Source organism: Embiotoca jacksoni, unplaced genomic scaffold, assembly GCF_022577435.1.
Source record: "Embiotoca jacksoni isolate LCO1_2020_lvr unplaced genomic scaffold, fEmbJac1.0.p SCAF_12, whole genome shotgun sequence".
NCBI lineage: Eukaryota > Metazoa > Chordata > Actinopteri > Embiotocidae > Embiotoca > Embiotoca jacksoni.
In genome coordinates, this window is record NW_027185252.1 from 17,916,175 (window position 1) to 17,940,432 (window position 24,258).

At 41.7% G+C, this 24,258-nt stretch overlaps 1 protein-coding gene across 2 annotated transcripts in view; it reads right to left on the reverse strand.

Annotated features, from left to right (window-relative positions):
* The window catches only part of LOC138195635 (adhesion G protein-coupled receptor A1), a 172,761-nt gene that overhangs the window by 17,586 nt on the left and 130,917 nt on the right, over window positions 1–24,258 (reverse strand). For both annotated transcript variants that reach the window (XM_069145250.1, XM_069145251.1), the window contains 2 exons: window positions 11,762–11,889; window positions 4,904–5,027 (listed from right to left, as the gene is read on the reverse strand). In XM_069145250.1, coding sequence (XP_069001351.1) covers window positions 4,904–5,027; window positions 11,762–11,889 — 252 coding nt within the window. The remainder of the gene's footprint in view (window positions 1–4,903; window positions 5,028–11,761; window positions 11,890–24,258) is intronic.

The window sequence follows — 24,258 nt, forward strand, 5'->3', positions numbered from 1 at the left end:
TTGATGTGCTGCGGGAGCTGCCAAAGACAGTTTCAGAGCTCCTTGAAGCTGCTTCTTTTGGAGGGAGAGCATGTACTTATTTGTCCCCTTGGGAGGGAAGAGGAGGGTGTGTGTGTGTGTGTGTGTGTGTGTGTGTGTGTGTGTGTGTGTGTGTGTGTGTTAAGAAGAGTGGTGGGGGTGGTTGGGAGAAGGGGGGTTCAGCAGGCACTGAGTGTATCTGCGTGGGCATTCGACTGTGTGTGCATCCTGTGATCACACATCTCCTCCAGCGGTCCTGTAATTATCCCAAATTGTGTCTGGTGGGCCTGCCTCGCTCCCAGTGGAGCTGCAGACAATCTGGGCTCCTGCCCAAATCTGCCGAGAGTTATCCTGTTAGCAGTGATTGGGTAAAGGAGGAGCATAATAAAGGATTCAAAGGCCCCGGGACAAAGTTAGATAAATGAATGGACGCTGAAAAAAATAAAAATGAAAGCGCAGTGGCCGGGCCAACAAAGTTACACGGCTCTGTTGGCAACACCTGCGCTGACACTGCCAGACATGAGGAGGCTATATTAGAGGACTTCAGATTTATAGGTACCACTTATTCTGATAAAACAAACTTTATGAAGGAATTATAAGATGTAATCAATAGAATAATTATTAAATATTTATGTCAAAGAATGCTGTGAAAAACTCTTTATAATGGTAATACAGCAAAGCTTCAGTTTAACAATTTAACCATCTACCTTCTGACAAAGAAGACATTAAAACCAGAAGCTATTGATTAAAACTGCAGTCGATAGATTAGTACAGTGAAATAATCCTTCAACAAAAACTTCCATTTAAAAATGCAGGTATCCGATGAAAAGTGAGAAATTCGTGACCCGTTACTAATGATCTACTCATTTTTTAATTAGCCATCAACTTCCGCTGTAAATGTAATAAATAATTTCTCATTTACTAATAAGCAATTAGAGTGAGTTAAAGAGCTCATAAAAAGGAGGCCATACACAGCCAAAGTGGTTGTTTACAACACGGCAGCTCAGAAATGGTCCTTTTAATCTGCTTCCCAGTGTACATTGTTCAGTTATCTTGCGGTGTGTGACAAATATCCTTTTTGATCGTTTCTATGCAGATGACACTCTTGTATGCATCTGGCTTGTCTTCAACTCAAACTCGATTAAGACAACAATCTTCCTCGAACGTTCTTCATTCTTCTTTGCAAAGTCTTGTACCGATTGCTGACGAGACTAAATCTGTTTAATTGTTATTTTTTAAGAACCCATAATTCCAGTTTTCACCATTCTACCATCAATACAGTACACTCAGTGGCGCTGAAACATAAATTTGTCCAATCCGCACAGCAGAATCACTTTTAAACAGCATGTAAAGCAAATAGCATGTAAGCTTAATTTAAAATGTGGAGATATCATATATTGTCACGCTGCAAACAATGTGTGAATAAAGGATAACATTACAGCACATAAATATCATACTCATCATTGGGTACTATTTGAGAAAAAAGAGAAAAGGGGAGAACCACATTCAATTTTGTTCATAAACCACCACGTAAAAACGGCCTCTGTAGGACTTCTCTTCTCAAAATGAAATCCCTGCACACCAGAGCAGATCTCAAGACTGTTTAACTCCAATCATCCCCATTGTAAACTCTGAACTTGGTCTACTATGCAGCTTATAAATGAAATGAATTACGATGAATTAAGATCACTTGATTAGATAGAGATTATATTAATGTCATATAAAAATCACTCTTTTTTTTCTTTTTTTGTAACACATGGCTCATCCTGCACTTGGGGTTTAATATATACATGTAACCAGTTAAATATGAATAATCAATTAATTATGCCCGCCATTTAAAACCAATCTTGTCTGTTAGCAATAAAGAGTTTTCCCTAAGTTTGTGGATGACTTAAGTGCATGTATCTGGTGGAGGGGTTTTGGTGTCCTCCCCTGATAAAACTTGAAAATATGCAATTTCACTTCATTTTAGACCATTAATGTTCCCATATCTGTGTCACATTTTCCAACATTTTTGAAAAGCTAGAGTAGATGATAAATAAAACCGAAAAAAACTTCAGGACAAAATTTGCTAAATAGTAATTTGGTACTATCCACAATGATTTTCCTTTAATTGTGGCTGAGGTGGTGCCCAAAATGGCTTCCGTGCTGCATCTAAGCGTGTATCATCAGGCTGAAGTGTGTGTTTGATGTAAGTTGGCAAAGGTTTGTTTACATTTCCAAAGAAGGGGCCTGAAGTTGAATTTATTCACTTTCCCTTTGCCGTCTGCCTAATATGGTAAATTGACTGCACTTCCATTGTGACCTCTTACGGTAACAGTTTACAACGCATGTTACAAATACTGCCTCCAATTCAGTGCCTTGCCCAAGGACACTTGGACATGTGGACAGAAGATACTAGGGATTGGACCACCAGCCTTATGATTATTGGGCAACCTGTTCTACCCTCTAAGCCACATCCACTTGTTGCATTTGTGGCTCAGAGGGTAAAAAAATGTAGCTATTGCTTTTATTGTAAATTCATTAATGTGATGGTAAACTTCATGGGGCAGGTGAGTGGAGGGAGGCTGTATTTCACGACAAACACCAGCCACGTCGTGTCAGTTACGGTTCTTGGGGAGGAAGACTTGACGGCTGAGACACCAATGGTGACTTTTTTAAGACTGTCACCGAGCCTCCTGCGTGACAGCTCAGGAGAAGCCGGCTACACTTCAGCATGTAGAGGCGGAGTCTTTCCACCGTGGAATAAGGGGCCATCTAAAGTGCTTGTGGCAGCAGAAGAGGCATCCGAGTCCCAAACAAGCTGCAGATCATAGAAAAAAGGGTGCGACCTGATACAAACAGGGAGTGACTGAAGGCAGTAGAAACCGGGTGTGAAAAGTAGAGAAGAGTGGAACATCAATCTCTTCATGGCTACGTACAGTAAATACCACCCTGCTGAGGTGAGCTGACAGTGGGGGATGCCCCGCTCCATCTGATGTTTCACATTTACAACCTGAACAGGTCCAGCTATCAATCAAATGTAAAAGAAAATCCACCAGGACTATATGGCCTTCTAACAGGAGAAAAAGTTAAAGAAAACACACAAAAAGCTTTTTAGTCTCACTTTCACTTCAAAGTGATACCTAATATTTCCAACACAAATAACAGTACGGGCAATATAACAAGAATGTCTTTGATTTTCCCACTTCCTTGATAATGTTTATTATATGTCAATATACTTCATGGGCTTCCTCTTTGTTCCACCTCCATTCTTTCTCTATGAAAACCTAAAAATAGTGACGAGCAAGCAGACCCAAAAGCTTTTCTCCGACCTGTTTCTCAATCTATCCTGACATCCCAAACCTCCACGTCCCTCCACTAGCTTTGCTCACTCATTCATGTCTGTGGGCTGCACAGACAGAGGCACAACCCATGTGACCGTATGATGATTGCAAAGTGCAACTGCACGGATGCGGCGCAATGCTTCACTAGATAGGGCTGGCGTCGGTATATCCATCATCTTGGGCAGTGGGAAATGGTATTGTGAGTTAGTAAAAGTTATGGAGACTCGGAGAGACTTCAGAGCCCTTTTATTCGTCCTTTTTTCTGTTCATATTTTGCAAACTAAACGCTGAGCATTTCTCATTAAATGAATGGCTAAAAACAAAAGGGGGAGGACTGCTTTACGAGCCACAAGCATATGCCTTTGTGTAAGCGGAGAAATGATGCGTAACGAAAATAAAAGTGAAACTAATCTCCGACCGAATGAAAGACAACCGAACAAACGTGCAGAAAACAACAGCGAGAGTGTACAGTCATGCTCAGAGCGCTGTCAAGCTCTACTTTGGCACAATGCTGGTCTCAAATGCAAACTGCAGGGAAACGCTAATAACAGTATGCTAATGCACTCACAATGGCAACAGTAACATGCTGATGTTGAGCAGGTTCACCATTTAGTTTAATATGTGCATATGCTAACATTTGCTAATTAGCTATGTAACACAAAGTACAGGTGAGCTGAGGTTGCTGGGAATGTCATTAGCTTTTTATATAAGCAGTATGGTTCGTTCTTGATAAAACATCCAGCTGCTGAGTTGTTTGACTCAGAAAGTTGGAAGAAGTGATGAGGATACATCTTCTGAGAACCATCAATATCTATACCAAATTTTTCTTGCAGATGTTGAGACATTTCACCGGAGAAGTCAAAACTTTTGACATTCTAACGGTGCTAAAAGAAAATGTAGCAAGACGGAAGCAAGGCGAAGCGTGTAATACACATACTGATGCTGTTTTACTATGACAGGGTCCTGTTTTTGTTTATCTCTTGCATGCGTACAAAGATGCTCATCCAGTATTTTATAAATATATAAAAAAAATTGGCTTTGCAAGTATTTATGAAGAAAGATATGTATTCAGGACATTTGTTAAAGCTCGAGTACACACACACACACACACACACACACACACACACACACACACACACACACACACACGTCAAATTTAATGAGCAGAGATACGTAAAACCATTTTTGCATGGAATTCTCTTGACCAGAAAATCTTTCATATGCTACCACTCTCCACAATGTCCACAAAATGTAGGCCACATGACGCCCACCATTAACCCGAGCCAACAAAAAGAGGACACAGACAGACAATAGAGAGGCAGAGAACGAGTGCATCTATGATGAAGAAGCCTGAATCATCAGTGCCCATTTTGCCACCATTATATTAAAACAGTGACCATGTCATGCATGCAGCTGAAGCATGAAAGACAAAACAAAGCTGGGGTTAGTGTGCGTCCACACGCCGTGCCCACTGGCCCGACACCTGAAAAGACATTCACAATCAATTTTCTGAAAGAGCTTGCGGGGTGGGACGAAATAAAAACAGGGAATGCACTTACTGCTTGACAGATGATGGGGTATTTGATTCGATTGATGCCGCCGGCAAACACAGCGAAGGTCAGCGCCGTGTGGAAACAGAAGTTGAGGAGCATATGCCATCCCTTCCGACTGATGCGGATCGCGCTGCCAAAAAAAAAAGATCAACAAACAAACAAACAAAATAATTAGCAGGAATATGCCGCACCCTGAAGTGTTGTGTGTTTTATCATAAAATCTCATTGAGATTCGGTTTTCAAGGTACACTGTCCATCAGTCAGCTCATGTACTTTATGATTTAAGCCAGACTTTTACAAGGGCTTATTAAATTGACCTTTTTTCTTTTACCTTGCTACTGCCATATAGATTAACAACCACAGGAGAGCCCGGCGATGCTGCTCATAGAGAGTGAGGAGTACAAACAAGCGTACTCCCCTGCCAATATGTGTGGTGAATAATAGAATACGTCAAGGTAAACCCTTCAGCAGAGTTGCAGCAAAGTATTTCTTTAAAATCGTCTATTTATTGGTTGTTACTATATAAAAGAGGATAATTTAGTATTTTCTACTTTGAAACCCGGCTTTTTGTGAGTTGTTCCGGTGTTGTGTCTGACTGCTCCACAGTGGCACACACTGGGACAGCAATGATGTTTTTAAACTGAGGAGCAACATCACAATCATTCATCATCAACCATGCTCACACATTCGCTCACGGCCTCGCTGCATTCACTCTTAATGAGCAACAGTATTATAGTAATGGAACTGTAGAACACTGAAATCACTGCAGAGCAGCACATCAGCATAAGTGAAATTAGAATTAGAAGTGTTCTGTGGCCCCAGTGCATGCTGGGAGATCTGCCGACACACATACCATGGGACACAACATAAACTCAAATCTTAAATGCAACTAATTTAACCGAAATTGAAAATACTGTTTTGGTGAAAGTCATTTATTAAAAATATGAAATTACAACAACCAAAAATGACTTACAAATATTTATTGAAAGAACACCACTTTTACTTTTCAATATTTCTTCATTTTTATGAAAGCAAGTGAACAGCAATGAAAACAGTGAATTGCTGTTTTTCTTTGTATTATTTTATTTCATTCTGTGTGGATTATTGTATAAAAGGCAAACGCGTCCTTGTGAGATTTCCTTTGTGAAAAAGCCAAAACAACAAAAACATTCAAAGATCTCAGTGACACACTGCTTTTAAATTCAATCTGATTGAACTTTCAGAGGAAAAATATCTACAGGAATGTTCTGACACTGGAAAGAAAGTGATACTTACACGCTGAATGATACAGGACTGTAACATAAAAAAAAGGATGACTTGAATTTAACTTCTTGCTACAAACTGCATAAATACATATTTTAGAATCATGGACCTCAGGCTAAGACATATTTGCATCATTTTTAATAAGAACTCAATGTGTTATTCAGTATACAACCTTCTCACACACCCACTGCCACACATACTGTACACGCAAGAGTATGTGCTCACAAATAGGAATCACTCTGCTGGTTTGATGATGGAATAAAACAAGATTGCTTCTGGTTGGCTGGGTCAATTGAAGATTTCACAATGTAAATGTATGCATTCATGTCCACCTTGTGCTATATGTGGGTCTATGGAGCCTCATGCAGGGCACTTAACCCACGTTATTGCTTTCCATCCAAGTGTTAGAAAATAGGCTAAAAAGGTCAGACAAAGACCAACATATGTGTCAGCTGGTGTGAATTAGCAGGCCATCTTTTCTTTTAATTACTTCCCTGTGTCAGCCCCCTCCTTTTCAGCTGTACAGTCACTGTCACCATTTGAAATTATATAACCCTGTGCTGGAAATCTCCAGTCCCCAAAATGGAGGAGCCCCGGCCGCACGTGAGCCAACTGTAGATGAAGCAGTGGCTCAGCAGTGAGCCGTGAGGCGTTTCTGGGGCCGGGCTTCGCTGCTCTGCAAAAAAGGGAGGGAGAATTAAAGCTGCTGTCGTCGGTGCCTCTGCCGCGGTCCAGGTACTGAACTCCATCCAGCAAAGAGGACATAAATCAGGCCGCCTCGTGGCCTCCCTGGAAGGGGGTTTTCATAGGCTCTGCTCGGAGCTTTCATTGGGTCAAGTACATTAACCTGGAAACCCTCCACATCCTCGTCTCCCGGAGGCGAAGGGGGAATAAAACCGGCTGCACTCTGCATCTGCTCTCTCACCGCACACCCGCCGCTCGGCCAGAATGGAGGGGACAATAAAGCTATGGACAATGTAATACAACACATTATACCATGAGTAGTTTGAGCACAGCCGTTTGATTGGTGGCGGCCACGATCCAAAGATGCTGCTGAAGTCCCATAAACAACAGGCTACGGCACACGGCGAGATGAAATTGGTTGCATACTGATGCATGTTAATTATGATCGAGAAAATAGGGCAACGTGGCAGCGACAGGATGAGGTTATACGGCTGAAATCAAGAACACATAATACAAATAATATAATTTATGTTCAGTGCAATGAACTGTGTCCTACGACGGGACAAATCTCTCACAAACAAACCTTAAAACTTAGCGTTAGCAAACCCTTATGCATGGAGTAACAATAGCATTAATTTGGACTCAGTCATGTTTCTGACAAATCTTAAGTCTCATATTTATAGCTCTGTTTTGGTCCCCACTCAGGTCAGAGGGAAATATATGGCTTGTTAGCTGCTAAATGTGGCGCTATGTTCAGTAGCAAGCTGCTACCATCACCTGTCTGACGTTTGGTGCTGAGCAGGTATTTGTGCAGTGGGCGTATCAGAGCTGTCTCCCAGGCAACAGCTGCTGGGTGCAGCTGGAAACGATGCTGATGAGAGCTGGGAGACTGAACCATAACAATGAGGATGTAAGCTGTGAAACAATTAACTTAAAGGCATTACACAGCTCTGGAGAGCTGAAGAGGAAGTGCGGAGTTGTGCGTCAATTCTCTGTGAATTTGTCCTACAAGTGACCCCTTTCATATTACACATATCAATCTGATTTATAATAATACAAAAAAAAAATACTAAAGCAGCTTTAAATTTCTCATTTTGTTGCTTGTAAATCTATAATGTCTGATTCAATTTCATGTACTGAAAAGTCACCTCCAGGCAACACACATGATGGCAGTCATTTTCAAACACCTGGCAGTTTTTGTTTGCTTTGAATAAATGTTTATGATGCGCATTTCCTTATTATTGTCACAAAATGTATGGAAAAGGTAAAACAAACTAATACACAGATTTTTTTGTTTGTTTTTCTTGTTTTTTTTCCCCTTCTTATTATTGGATCAGCAACAAATAATTAAAGATTTCCAGACCAAAATTCCCATCAGGAATTGGACTACATCCACACAGCTATTGTTTTAGGCCATTGACTAGAGTATGTCTTTCTGTTTTAATAAATTTGTACAACAGAAAGTCTCACTGTATTGGCTGCTCTCAGTTTGTGTAACTATAATTCGCAGATTTTGGGGGCTTCATGCTTTATATATTGAACTATTTACATTTTTAAAACCACAACAAAGCTCTCTGCTCTCCGTCCTATTTCGCATCGTGCTCCAGCCTGCAGCTCAGTTGAAAATTCACTGAATTTTTGTCACATCACTGTTGATATCAGCTAAGTCATTCAATCCTTCCCAGTTGTGCTAAGAGGCGCAGAATTTTTGTGGTTTTTTTTTTTACAGAATCTGGATCATGTAAACACTTTATTTTTGTCTAAATTTTAAATGAGACATGCAGAATAAAGTGACTTTGACTAAATATTGTTGGGTTTAGATTCGGTTATTTTTTCTGACGGAAGCGTTTGGGGTACATGATTAGTTTAAGGACTGAGGGAAATGTAAAAACCGAACGATAATTTATATTTCTACAGTTCCTGGCTGATTAATGGTGTCATTTTGGTGACAAAAACCTGCCTTTCAAACCTGCTGACTAGTGGTGGGGTTCAGAGTGGTTAATAGGAATATGAGTAGATGTTTATGAACTTGATTACTAGAACGTAACTGGAAATCAGTGTAAAGTTCCTTTGTCTTCAGCAGTATCTGTATGGTATCAGTGCTTTCCAACTGATGCAAACTGTGCTAATTGGGTTCAAAGCCTTTTGGGTTCAAAGACATGATGCCCACTAGTATGTTTTCTGCTTGGCGTATACATCATACATCACTACTGCACCCATAATCACAGATTCTGCCTCGGATTATCTCGCTGGTGGAAAAAAGGACAAACAGCACATACCGTATACATATATTTATGCATATGTGTGTGTGTGTGTGTGTGTGTGTGTGTGTGTGTTTGTGTGTGTGTTTGTGTGTTTGTGACCTGAAGTGAGAAAGTGACAAATTGCGACATGCACACTGCACACTGTGCCTCTCCTGCATTCTGCCCATTTAACACGCAGTTCCAGCTCTTCACGGCTTGGATACCGTCAGTCAGCTGGAGTGATACTACACAACTGAAAGTGTTACTAAACAGAGATGCGTTTTATTGCAGGGGAGAGCCTACAGGGAAGTGCAGAGGGGGAGGAGGTGTTGGAGTTTGTTAATGTGAGCGCTGTAGAAAGAGAAACCCCTCCAAACCTCCCGTGTGAGGCAGACAGCACAAAAACTCAGTTTCATATCTTAAATATGGGCTCTTTCTCACTCTAGTTTGGACTGGAATTATTGTCGTCTCGCTCTGAAGAGCACTTTGTGATGAATGACTGTGTTTTCTTGATTCCAGTCAGGTTTGAAGTTTCCAATATAAACACCACATCACATCCTGTACCAAACACCTCAACACAATGTTGGACTTTGACACTTAACCCTGGTTTCTGATCATTCTCTCTGTTCTCAAGGGTGTAGTAACATAGCCTGGTGCAAACCAGTCCCAATTTCATTCCGTGAATATGGGTCTGGCAACGCTCCATAATCGTTTCTTCCGTCCTACTGGGAGTAGACCTTGGGTTCATTTTTACCAATCAGCATGCGCTAAAACCGTCCAACACTCTGCCACCGCTGCTACTACCAACAGCCCGTGTCCACCAAAGTGTCTTTTCCTCAGAACAGCATACGTTTTAAATTGTTTTAATGAACTGCAGCAGATTGACAAAGCGCTGAGCGTTTATTTTGCACCGAGCACTGAACATTCTGCGTTTTTTTCCGGTGCACTCGTCTCTGTCACCAGTCGTCCAATCACAATAAAGGAGGGGCGGGACAAACACGGTCAACCGGAGACAGGGGTCGCTGATTGTTCCGCCCTTCAGAGTTGCTGTGCAAACGCTAATACCACCCGAGTTCCCAGACTGTATTCACAGTGAAGAAAACTGAAGCTGTGAGCGACAGTCGGCGAGCCAGGCGAGTAGTAGCAATTAGTTTAACAACAAAGTAAATGGCAGTTCGGAATTGTATTGTTACATATTTTTTATGGTGTTGAGACGGAGAAGTTAAATCCAGCCATGTCTATACATAATATTAATATAAGTTTCAATGAAGTGCAAGTTAATATACTAAATTTTAAATTACAACACAGGTATTCCTGCTCCTCCAAGTGATTGACAGCCAAGTAAAACAGCTGATTAATGTATCTATTACATATCAGCTAGAATCAATGCTCATAACTGTTTCTTTGCAGCACTATATGTACATTTTTTTTTTGCTGCTTATTCATTTTAAAAAGACAGATTTTTGGGGAAATGTGTTTTTGTATTAATACGTCAAAAACAAGTCCCCTGGTCGAGGGTTTTTTGGGTAGATTTTCACCTTTACCCTTTTCATATGTCTTTAAATCCCATAAACAACGGCAGCACATTATTTTTTTGCATTAAATTTCGCAAAAAATATTGCAGCCTCCTGCATCTATTGCAGTTTTCTGTTTTCCCCTCAAACGTCAATACTGCAGAGCAAGATTACAGTAAGTGATGCTGCTGTTTGGAGCCCCAGATGCTGTCATCACTGTCTGACTGCAGGAGGACGCGCCCAGTCTCCGTCCCAGGTGCCACAGATGGATGTAAACTGCAAACGCTGCAGCGCCTTTGTACACTTTCATAAATGTAACACATTAGTCACAGAATGAACAGAAAGAAAACATAAATAAAATCTAAATGTGAGTATATCAGTTAACTGTGCATCGTCGAAAGATGAAACAATATCCGTTGAAAATGTGACAATTGAGTTATTTCCTACTTCCTTAATATTAAAATGGATGGAAAGCTATTACAATGATAGCACATTAATGCCACGGACATGATAAAGTGACTGATACTCCGCAGGAACAACAGATGATGAATCGGTGTGCTGAAACAATATGCCAGTCAGGCTCCCTCCTGCTTTAATAAAAGCATCCACAGCAGATGAACCTAGGAAAGGCAGACAGATGCCACAGCGCAAAACCACACGGTGCATTCACTGTCCTCATCTCCATATGGAATAAAAGGAACAAAGGTGGTCTAAGTACCCCTTAGAAATCCATTAGACGCATCTATTTCTGCTATGGCTGTCTAAAAGCGTACACACAGGCACGCATGCACACACACGCACGCACGCACGCACGCACACACACACACACACACACACACACACACACACACACACACACACACACACACACACACACACACACACACACGTTTGTGTTTGTGTTTTATATCCTCTTAGTCAGACAGGCTTGCAGTGCTTTACGCAAGGCCTAAAGCATCTGACTCACACCACCGTCAGCCCGGGATCTGTGACAGAGGAGTCCAAAACAAACCATGAAGGTAACGTAACATAATCCTGGATCCACATGTAGACGTGAAGTTAATGGGTGTGATTTGAAACGAAGACGCGGCAGGCGGCAGAGGATTAAAGCCTAAATGTAAACTTCAATAGAATCAAGGTGGCGTTTTTTTGGGGCTTACCTGTGGTGCACTATGTACGTGATGATGGAGGCGAAGAGGCAGAGCAACATGACCGCCGTGCAGGCATACACGACCGGGTGCAGAAACTCCCCAGGGTAAGGGGGGAAAGACAGCACCTTCTTCAGATCCTGAGGTAGAAGACGAGAAAGACAAAAAAACAAAATGGAGATCAGACAAAAGGCATCATAAATACAGTATCATAAAAACAAAACAATCAGTGAGCAGGAGCGGTGACAGCGTTTCCAACAATCCACCTGAAGACGGGGGATGATAAAGCTCTCCATATGCACGGGCACAATATACTGCGCCGACGAGATATGCAGGCGAAATACAAATGAGTGTCAAGGAAATGTCTTCGAGTTAGAGCGCTGTCCAAATCAGCATAAAAGAGTAACAGCCCTGTCGAGCGAATGCTCTTCCTCCCCCACTCACCCTTTGCATTTACATTTTGCATTCCAGGCATTTAGCTGACACTCTTAGCCGCGGCGACTCAATGCAACAATAGCATACGCTTCCTAGTCTGCCGGCATTAAGAGCAAAACAAGAATGGAGAGGAGCCAGGCAAACAGAAAAAAAAGTTGCTTTTTGTGTCTAAAAGACGTATCGCTAACAGACATTAAGCCCTTACCAACATCACAGTCCATGTGCTTTGTAATTTATTGTACAAGGAGTCTGCAGACAGACTTTTTGCAGCTCTTGCAGCTCCCAGTGTGACAACCTAAAACTCTCAGACTACGGGCAACTTTGCAGCAGGGAGAACGGGGGAAGTTGAGCCACCCTTTGCTACTTGGAAACTACAGATAAAATTGGTCATGTGACCACACATTTTTTTGAATAATCATCTATTTAATCACCCTGTGATAGAGAAAGGCCCCTGGATTTTTTTGTTTTGTTTTCTGTTCAAGAGAGTCATGATTCTAATTTCTGAACAATAACAGAAAAGTTTAAAAGAATCTCATGTGTTAGTGCTGCACTGTTACCATGATGCTAACTCTAAACTGTTGAATGATAAAAGTTTGTTAAAATGGCAAGAGTGGGGTAATTTCTGCCAAAAGGCCTGGGGAAAGTTGAGCCAGTTCCCCTAATTATGATTATTATTATCAAAGTATTATACAAGTAAAGTATTAATTCCACACTTCATTCTTACTTTTTATCACCAAAATGATGTGAATTTTAGACCAAAATCCATCTTTTTTAAACAGAGGACCGACAAGGCTTCAACTCCACAGGTGCTACTGTGTGCAGGTCAGTTTCTATTTCCCCTGTAAATTAGCAGCTATTTCAGTTTGCACAAATGCAGCCACCTCCATTGAATTGCTTTTACTTCGACACGTCATTATGAGATGAAAATGTGCAGTTTTACTTCGACATAAGCAGTCGTACAATTTACCCCCACGTGGCTCAGCTTACGCTCTGCTTGGCTTTGCTTTTTATTTTTGTAAAGTAATGTTATGAAAACTGTTCATTAAGTGATAATGAAGGGATGCGCCACACCTTGAAATATTTGTACATATTTTAGTTGGCATTATTGTCATTGTGTCACTTTTAAGATGCCTCAAGGAAAATGCTTTCCCAGTTCTTCCTACTTCAATTTATCACTGTATCTGTGAGCTTTAGAGATAAAACTGTGTTCACTCCTCCTGCACTCGGCCGCCCTCGCCCCGTGCCACAGACAGGTGCGGAGCCAACGGTGACGTCAACAATCGCCCTCCGTCATGTCGACGCTGCTAAATAAAGCACACCTTATCTCCATAACCCCGCCAGCTCTGTGTGTGAGTGTGCATCTGCGAGAGTGATCCACATACATGCTGTCTGACTCCATCATTGTCTCGGTGAGTAGCCGAGTGGGATATTCTCAGGCCGTGATCACCCGAAGGCTGACGAGCCTGTCAGGGCCCGCGAAGGGGTCGTGACCTGCAACTGAGCACTTATAAGCACAGTTGTGGAAAAATGGCCCGAGCTGAGATGGAAACTTTCGGGTACGGGACATTGGAGAGATGCAGAGCAGGAGACACTCAGTCTAGCCACATCACTGAGTTTAATAAGCCTTTCCTGTGTATCTAAAAAAGGAAAGTGAGCTGAAGTTGTTTATTCAAGTTGTGAATCGAATTGAGTGCAATGTGACCTTTAAATATGCAAATTATTTAGTCGACAGATGTAGTTGTGCCACTTTCCAGATATCACTTATCTTTCCTTAGATTAGATGTATTCTTAAAATTGGTTTTCATTTTTTTGTTAACTTGTTTTTTGTCATCTTTAAATTTAGAATACATTTCCTCTGAAGTACTAAAATATGTTTTAACAAAAACTCACAAGAGCCTAGTGAAGTCATACAATGAGGAGCCAAAACATTATGATCTGCAGTGATTATAGACCCTTGTAGTCACTCTGTATCTGACTTCTTCATCCAATAACACTCTGTTGCTGGTACTTTGTTACTAGTATGGTTTGTAGTGATTTGCAAAGAAGCTCTTTTTGAAGTTCAGAATCAAATCAGAGCATTTAAAAGATCGTTCATTGAATTGTTCAGTGCTTGACCAGAGCTCCGACCACATAGTTCCACTCACTGAACTGAAACACAACTGTATGGTGTGGATTTCCAGCTTCTAGAACTAAAGTGACTTGATGAACACGCCAAACTCTGTTTATAATGCTTGATATTTAAAAAAAATTCCTCACTTAATATCAAAGATGAAAGCTGGTTTTTAGTGACTTTTATGCCCTTTTTACCGATCTTCAGTTCACCATTACTCTTGAACCTGTTGGATTTGATTCTAGCAGTTTGAGCTGCTGAGTATCACTCACACTCACTGTAGCGTACATTCATTGAACATACACGGTTACCTCACAGTGAAAGGATGTGAGACAGTGAGCTACAGCAGCACCACTGAGTCTATTCAATCTTTGCTCATACAGCATGCCTAACATTCAATATACTTGAAGGTGTTTGCATTGTGTCCATGTGGCTTTGTAAGTGTATCCCCTGTAGCAATGAGGGCACTGACAAATACAAAAAATAAGCTAAACCATAGACATAAAGTTTTATTTAAATGATTTAACTAAAAATCTTCAGCTATCAGAGTAAGAAAGGTCACTGAATGAACAACTGCATTGTTTATCTTACTCCAGGGTAGCCTACAGTGGCTTTATCAGAGGTTTTTGACTGACAGCAGATGACTGATGAGAGAATGAGACAACATGAAAACAGTTGGAGGTATTAAACCAAAACATTAAGCTGTAAGATGCTAAAATGCACTGTAGAGATGGGGCCAACTTAGGACTCTGGTGAAAATTCTCTGTGGGTTTGTCATTGGTAGCGACAACACAGTCATGATCTTAACAGAAATGAAGAAGAACAGCTTTAACACCAACCATAATATCACTGAAAAACTATTATTGGCTAACTTTGAAAAGTGTTGGAAGAAAAATCAGCAAGAACACAGATTTTTAAAAATACAGACAAACAGTATTCAACTTTGCAGCTTATAGCTTGGACAGAAGGGAAGAAGTGGAGAAAAGTCTGCAATTAGACATATATCGGACAGAAAATAGATTTAAAAAAAGGTCCTTTAGGGGAAAAACCCCAACATGAAAAACATTAAAATTCCAACAGCTTCACATAATTTGCTAAAGACTTTGAGGGGATGATTTATTTAGAATTGTCCTCGTCATGGGAGGACAATGAAAACTAGTGTTCATTACAGCTCAATGAATTGATGCTGCCGAAAAAAGAAAAAAAAATCTTGGCCTGAAGCATCAGAAATCCTGCTGAACTGAAGCTTTCAAGTCAGTAAGCTGATTTATGTACTTACAGAGCAAACAGCACCTCATAGGAGTTTAGATCATGAAAAATGCAATCCCACACAAACTTTTCAACTTATCTAAAGGTCAAAGCAAAAACATTTCCTGAGGAATCAGTTACTGCATTGGAAAAAACGAAAACATGCTTCAGCATATTGAGGGGTTAAATGGGATGCTAAGTGTCACATGATGAGTGATGGCAGCTCCGGTTTAATGGCTTTAGGTGTTAGGGAGGAAGTCTAACGGTCTCCTGGGACATATTATCATCATCACCGGGCTTACAATGTTGGCTGAGAATGTCAGTCTATAGCCAGCCGAGTCTTTAACCACTTCTCACCCAACAAATAGAGCTCACGGGCCCACAGATGTGTGCTGAGCTGCTTTTAACATAATCCATACAATGTCATGCATCTTCGAGGTGTCTAAGTAGTATATTGACACTGCATTGATCAACACTAGCTGAGTAGCAACTTTTAATGCTATTAGTAGTTACAAACAATTTTTAGGAGAATTGACAGTATTTCATAATTCATGCATTAATTTAAGGCATCATCCACCATCTTTTCAAGCTTTTGGATTTCCAATCAGCATCTCAGTTTCTGTTTAACATGGCAGTGTGCCACGGTACTGTCCATTAACACCACAGACGAAAATTAAGCAATTCCAGCACACATGCCAGCATTTTTGTACATGCCTAATTTGTTAACTGTCTCCCAGTGTATGCACTTGATACTTGAAACACATTTGGAATTAGCACTATGCAAATTGGATGCTGATTAAAAGCCTAAAAGCTCTGCTAACACCAGAATGTACTGTTCCCAGCACCCAGCCGAACCAAGTCTGATAAACATCACCATCTCAGCTGAGCTGTTGACAGAGGAGCTTAAAATCAGGTGTTACTAAAGCTGAACAACCAGGAGAGGTCTTCATATCTGATCCGGGATAGGACATCTGAATACGGGGCATGCTGAGGTCCGGATTTACTGCTGTACCAGACAATTTCAGTAATGAGTCAAGGGATTACATATTATTTTAAATAAATGAATGAAAGAAAAGTATTATTATTGTTATCATTACATCAGAAAATCACTCAACACTTTAATTTCTTTCTATTCTGTGATGACTATATATTTTTTAAAATAGAGTTGAAACAATTTGTTGATTAGTTAATCAGCAGCCAAACAATCTGCAGTAAATTTGACAATCCTTTAATCCTAAACGAAACAGCACCAATTTTGGTTGACAACATGAGCAATTTCTTCCCTATTTTCCAATACTTTATACATCAAATGCTTAATTAGTTATTTGAAAAATTATTGAAAAATGAATTGTCAATAAAAATGTCCATTAATTGCAGTCCTAAGTGAAAACTTAGATCCTGGAGCTGAAGTTTTATCAGTCGTTTTGTATTTCAAAACCTCCAAATTGAATGTATTTCTTTGTTAGGAGAGTTTGGTCGTCAAGGTGACAATACTAAATCGTGGTGAAATGCTGTTGTTCATCATGTGGCACTAATTCAACATATTAGCACATTCCGCCACCCACCGAATGCAAGATGGTGCCTGCTGAAGCACGTCACTGCTTGCTCCTCCCACACCCGGCGTTATCTACTACGTTCTTTAGCCGTCACAGTTGTTTTAAATGTGCAGGGACATACGTGCTGACACGCAGCAGAGAAACATTACTGGAGTCTGAGTTGGATTAGCTTTTGGAACCAGACTCTATTTAAGGCCAAGTGGCACCAGCATCGAGTGAAAACCACAGTCAAGGGAAGGATTGACTACAGCAGAGTAGAGGCAAGAGAGGTGCATGCTAGGCTGAAGGCAAGAGATAGCCGGACACTGGAACCCAGCCTACTGCCAGCGAATGAGTGTTCTCTCGATAACAAGCTCGTCATGCTCAGGTCCAGGATTTCCAGAAAATGCGAAGGGAAATCCTGAAAGGAACCGGACAGCGGTGACGGCCCCTTATAAGGCAGCTCCATGCCCTCACTTCTGAAGGTCTAAACACATGTCCAGCATTTAGAAAAATCCTCAAGTCAGCCCCTCCAGTGGGGAATTGTGTTAAAGTGTGCACTGAAGACACAGATCAGGTTCTATAGGACTGTTTTGACAGAACTAATTGCGAAGTGTTTAAAGCTGTTGCCATTCAAGAGGACTGTACTGTAGATCTAGAGGAATACACTATGGGGGTAACCAGCTACATGAGTAGTTGCGCTAAGAACACTGTACCCACAAAAATGCATCCAGACATATTCCATCAAAAGCCCTTTGAATAACTGAGATGTGGTCTTTGCTGCGCACCTGTTCCACAGCATTTACCTCTGGGGACACTGAGGAACAGGTCACTGAGGTCAGGTATGGCCTATCTACAGCCATCAAGGAAGCAAAGAGACAATACAGACAGAAGCTGGACTGCTAGTACAACACTGCCGATCACTATCAACGGCTATCACACTCTGCCAGGTGAGGTGAATGATTTCTTTGCCCACTTTGAAGCCCTCAGAACTGAGCCACAAAGGAGCGTTGTGGTAATGGGAGCGCATGGAGCGCATCATTCACAGTCTAACTGGCAGAAGTGAGCAAGACCCAGATGAGTATCAATTCACGCCAAGCAGCTGGCCTAGACAACATCCCCGGGTGGGCACTCAGCTTCCTCAATCAAGGTGGCTGATGTCTTTGCAGACATATTTGTGTCACTCTCACAAGCCACAGTACCCACCTGTTTCGAGACAACCTCGATCATCCACCTCCCCGAGTAGCTCAGTCACCTGTCTCAATGAATACCCTTGCACTGACGACAATTGTGGTGGATGGCATACAATGTTTGTCATGACACACATCAAAACGGGCACAGCGGACACCTTCAGTCCTCTCTGCTTATGTCCAAACAGGTCCGCAGAGGACTGACCATGGTCGCAACTGACCACAAGGTCCGTACACTCAGATCTTTGTGACTGGGTCCTGGACTTTCTAAGAGGAGGATCTGAGTCTGTCAAAATAAGCAACTGAACATCCAGCATTCAAACCATAAACACAGGAGCCCCCCACGGCCACCTGCTCTACACTTTCTTCTTGTACGAGTGTGTGGCCTCCAAGACCACCAGCAGTGTCATCAAATTCGCTGATGATACTACAATAATGGGACTGATCACTGGAGGTGATGAGACAGTGTAGAGAAGGGAGGTGGAAGATCTGACAGCATGGTACCACGACAAAAATATTATCTTAACATCGAGGAGACTAAAGAAATGATTTTGATCCAAGACGGGGGAGGGAACAACATACACCACTACACATGGTGGTGGGGGGGGGGGGGGCAGTGGTAGAGAGGGGGAGCACCTTTGGATTCAGCGAGGATCTCACCTGGTCTCACAATATGTCTCAAATGGTAAAGAAGTCAAACCAACATTTGTATGCCCTAAGAAGGCTGAGGGAGTTCAGCATACCAGCTAAAATTCTCAGCAACCTTTATATGGGTACCATCGAGAGAACTCTCAGCACCGACACCACAGGGTGGTTTGGGAACTGCTCTGTACAGATTGGCAAAGCTCTCCAGAGGGTGGTGAAGACTGGAGGACACGACCCACTCGCCAAACACAACCTCTTCACACTCCTACCATCAGGGAGATGAACCACTAGACTCAGGAACAGCTTCTGTGCACCGGCCATCAGACTTGTGAATGAATGACCATCACACACACACACACACACACACACACACACACACACACACACACACACACACACCATCAGTCAATGTCTTCATTTGCTCAGTACAGCCTTCCTCATAAATAAATATATATATATATATATATATAATATACTCTTTTTTTGTTCATTTTAATACATATGTTTATTATTTTGTTTTTGGCTGAAACGGAAGAAACGCAGAATGAGAGTGTCACCACTTGTTTACTAAGCGTATGACAATAAAAACTCTTTAATCTTGAAGACCTTTAGCACAGAGATGTGCGCTAAACAATGTTTCAAGCAGAAGTGCTGGTGGATTTGGCAGCTTCCAGATCAGCTAAAGAACGACAGCAGTCGCCTAAAGGTTTGAGAAGAAGAGGACTGGCAGGGAGACTGGCTGAAAGTGAAAGCACAACAACCCATCTTCAACAACTACAACAGAGGTACAATCCCTTGTGCAAGGAACAGCTGCTCAGAGGCCAAAAGTGGAGGAACTGACATTTTATGGGATACATACAGTATACAGCAGCATAGTATGAAAAGTGAAGAAGGGCAAAGCTGCAAAAGAACATGCTTGCTCAGCAGAACCCTCCCCTGGATAAATAAAGGTTCAAAAAGGCCGTGCAGCAGGCAGACATTGGGGGGAAAAAAGACAGTGGAAGAAAGGGAGAAGGATGAAGGGAGACTGTCCCTTTCAGCAGATGAACTGGCCCAGAGAAAAATGGCGAGGTGGACTACAGGGTGCCCTGAACAAATTGTTCATATGGCTCCATAGAAGCAGCGTTTGTGGTCCTGGGGTGATGTGAGGTGAACTGCAGAGCTCAGAAGGGAAGGCTTAACTGAGATGAATGCACAATATACTGTACAGTATACTGAACACTGCCTCAAGTACAATATCTTTTCACCTGAAGTTGTTGTTTTCCAATGAAGACCTTTCTCTGAAGCAAAATTATATATCTGTGCCTCTCAATGTCTACTCCTCCTGAGTTTTACATGGACTATATTTAAGTTATGTATAGATCTCCCTGCGCTGTGCAACAGATACAGCCGGTGAAGTTGCAATTCCCTCGCTGACCTGGCTGTCACGATGACTGATAGACTATTGGCGTAGCTCGCAGCGTGCTCTGAACAACTCTTTCCTGTTGTACTTTTCCTCGCAGAATGTCACCCGGGGACAACAGCAGCCAGCTTCAAATGTGATTCCTCCACTCCAGTTATTATCATTATTGCTATCATATCACATCACACCACTGTGGCCACTTTATTACCGTGTCTGTGCAGCAGGGCAATGCGACTCTGACAGTGCAATTCATTACAGCCAGTCAACTTTATGACCATACAGGGTAGTTTAGTTTTAGCCCAATCTGGATTAGCACTGGCATGTTAGGTCTGAACATGCCTCCATTGTGGCCCGGCCTCAGCAGCTAAACATGCCCGTGATCCCCTGTTTGTGTTGTAGTTACATCTTTAATCCAGGATCCTGCGTCCCCATGCCAAAATCAGATTACCAGAGTCAATTAAACTTGATCCATAATCTCACACCGGCACAGTGGGTGCAAGGTTATCAGGCCTGCAAAATAAAATAGGACAAGTACACTGCTGATCTCTGATATGCTACACGCTCAGTGATGGTAATGATGATGAATTGCAACAACACTTATGCAACCTACATGCAAATAATTCCTAGATTCATGCAAATTTAAGGCGTTTGGGTTTTAATTGATGCTTTTGAGAGTGCAGAATCTGTAGGCCCATCTGTGATATATGTCCCCGCAAATGTTCCCCTTCCCCTGTTGTAATCACACTGGTGCACGCAAGAATGCACAAACAATGTGGGAAAGAGGGGAGAGGAAGGGAGTGAGAGGAAAACAAAATTAAAATCCTCTAGTGAACAGCCCGCGGCTGCCGGCTCCCAGCTCCCATCCAGCACTGTATTTTATCATCCTTGAGTGGCCGCGCCAACTCCGGAGCAGAACTGGAGTGAGTGTGCAAATCAAACCCGCTCCGGCTCGCCCGTACATACAGGATAACAGCGAGAGGGACAGCGGCGGGACAGAATAACCTCCGGACTGGACGACAGTCAGAGATAATGGTCATACACCATTAACGAGGGTCATCAGTGTTTCAGCTGTGCCTTGTGGCTGTCACTCAGCTAGTAGCTTTGAGATACGGTCACACTCGTAATCAGCACCTCAACCGGCCGATGTTCAAACAAGGCCCACTGCTAACCGAGTAATCAAATCACATGGAATCAAGTACACATCCGTCAAATCAACAAACATTACGAGCTGATGAGGAACCTCGCCGCAATAAAAAGATGAAGCCCCTCTAGATGAGCACCGTCATCTGACGCACAGACATATCAGTCGAGCTGTATTTATCTCCTCTATCATCAAGGGGGCATTGTTTCATTAGCATTAATTTATCCAGAGCCTCAGATTAGAAGTGTTGTATTTAGCTTCCAGCTATTCAAATGCCTATACAGAAGTTATTGTAATTGCTGTTCTGTGCAGATATTTAAAGCGTGACTATCAAATAAATGGGCCTTGTGCACTGTTCAACCTTGCAAACAGAGCAAAAGCTCATAATTCACTGTCGGCAAACCCCCCTCGACAACCGGAACAAAGAGACGTGAATACTCAAGTCTGCTACAGACAGAATGAATCAATAGGAATAAATGTGAAAGCAGGGAGAAGACTTCTTTTTAATACAGGGCAGAAACACTGGGAGGACTGTAATCTCTTTTTTTCTGTAGCCTTTATTTTTCTTGGGAAGATTTCATGAGAAGGATGCCTTCTCATACCGTTAAACACGCCGGCTACTGGGAGTGACCTGATCTGACCACATACAGACTGCTGTTTATTGAGAAGCTCCACTGTGACGAGCAGTGATTTAAGTGATTTTTCTTAAAGGCTTCTTTACTACTTTGTCAGTTCTGAGTACAATATTGAATTCAGATCCTTTCACTCCCCTTATTTAGGCTGCAATTGTCAGTAACTTTCACTTATGAATAACTAAACCTCACAAATCCAGCAGAGATCTGAGAAAAAAGAACGACTACCACTGAATTAATGTTAAAAACCTAAAGCAGCAGCCTCTCAAGACTCTCTGAGCTGAGCTCTTAGTTCATACCAGTTATTAATGCTGATCAAGTCTTAAGTATGAACACCAGAAAATCACGAAAAAGATGTTTGCTCGAAAAAAAACTTTGTTTGAGGCACTAAAAGTAAGGTGCGATGAAAAATTTTAAAATTATCTTTGAGATCATTGAGCAATGCTGCAGAAGAATTTGGGACTAATCAGGCGCCTTCCTTGTGGTGCGGCATGATGGAGAAGAACACAAACATTGAAAGACTTTTGCGAGGTCTGTCCATCAGTTCGAACCACAACGGAAATGAAGAAGCTGCTCACAGTTGCAACGAATTCATGTAAAACACAGGAACACAAAATGTTAATTGCTTTTTCACTTGGTAGACAAAGTCATTCGTCAGTCACCTGTTTGCTCGCACTGAGCTGTCATGCAAAGCGCTGACCTGACTGTGGGAAGCAGCGAGGACACTGATATGTGGACAGACGGGGACAGGGATTAAACCACCCACACTGAGATTAATCGACGACCTGCTGAACCTCCTCTGCTGCAGCCACCAGAAAGTAAGTAATACGACTTAAATCTATCAAAACTATCTTGAAAAACAAACAGTATGCTTTCTGAAGTTCAAATGGGAACGACAGTGGAGAGTATTTTCATTATAAAGACAATGTCCTGTGAAAATTTGCAAATATTGCAAAAATACCATGTTGAATGGATTTGGGATACAGAGACAGTCATCAGCTTGCAAAAGACATAAACTAAGAATAAGAAACCTGACAGCTTAAAGTTTTTATTACAGCTCTCCAGTAATAAAATGAGCATAAAGAGATAAAAATCTGTTTGTAGCCTCAGAGCTTAGTGAATCCAGATGTTTTGCCAACTTGGAACTGAATCCAAAATGGCAGCAGCTATAGGAACCCAGCCTCAAGGCGTTTACACACAGGGGATCAATTTTTGTACATTTGTTAATATGTTTATTTGAACTGTTGATTTTGTACTTTCACACAGAACGTGAGTGATACACTGCAAAGAAGGGACTTTTCATTTTTTCAGGAGAAGGTCGATTTTTCTCAGCTTTTACACCGCCAATGAAGGCATCAACCATTAACACGGTGTCTTTCAGGTGACATCCTGAGTTTTCGCTGGGGAGAATATTCATAAATATGCTGCACTGGAAGATCATATGCAGAGGGACCTGCACACCACCACTAAAGCCCCGACGCAGCAGGCAGAACACACAGTTTCGTCCGTGTATCATCAGGTCTGAAACCAAAATATTCCCAAACTGAACTCGTTCTTTCTCAGATCGGCTGCCTGCCTGTTTGTCCAGCTGCTGTATCATGACTGACTTTTGTGCACTATGACACATCACGTTAAATCATCTGTGTCGCTCTAAAGGAAAAACAAGCAAATGTTACAACAGTATTGAAGTTTTCCTCCTACCGTGGTATATCTTACTACCAGTCGTATATTTTTTGCCATTTTGAATCCATCAGTTTTGTTCTAAAGAATAAGCTCCACCTTTAAATAAAAAATAGATCTATTTTTTTTTAATCTGTCACAAATTCACACTGATATGAACAGTTTTGATGCGAAATATTCACCGGCAATGATTTCGCATGATCATTTCGTTTATTTGCCCCCGGTGAGTAAAAACCTTTACTTTAATGGATACATTTTTCACCCCAAAATTTGATTCAATCCACAAACCTGCCGCTCCACACCTGAGAAAAAAAATCTTCCATTTATTTTTAGCTAGGAGAACATGAATCAATACAAATACATCTGAGAGAAGATTACTGTAAAATATGGAACAAAGAAAATGGAATGAGACTAACCTGCTTTTTAACTGAACGTGAGAGCGAGCCTGAAACTCTGCCCACCAACATGTCTCTCATTGTGTGTGTGTGTGT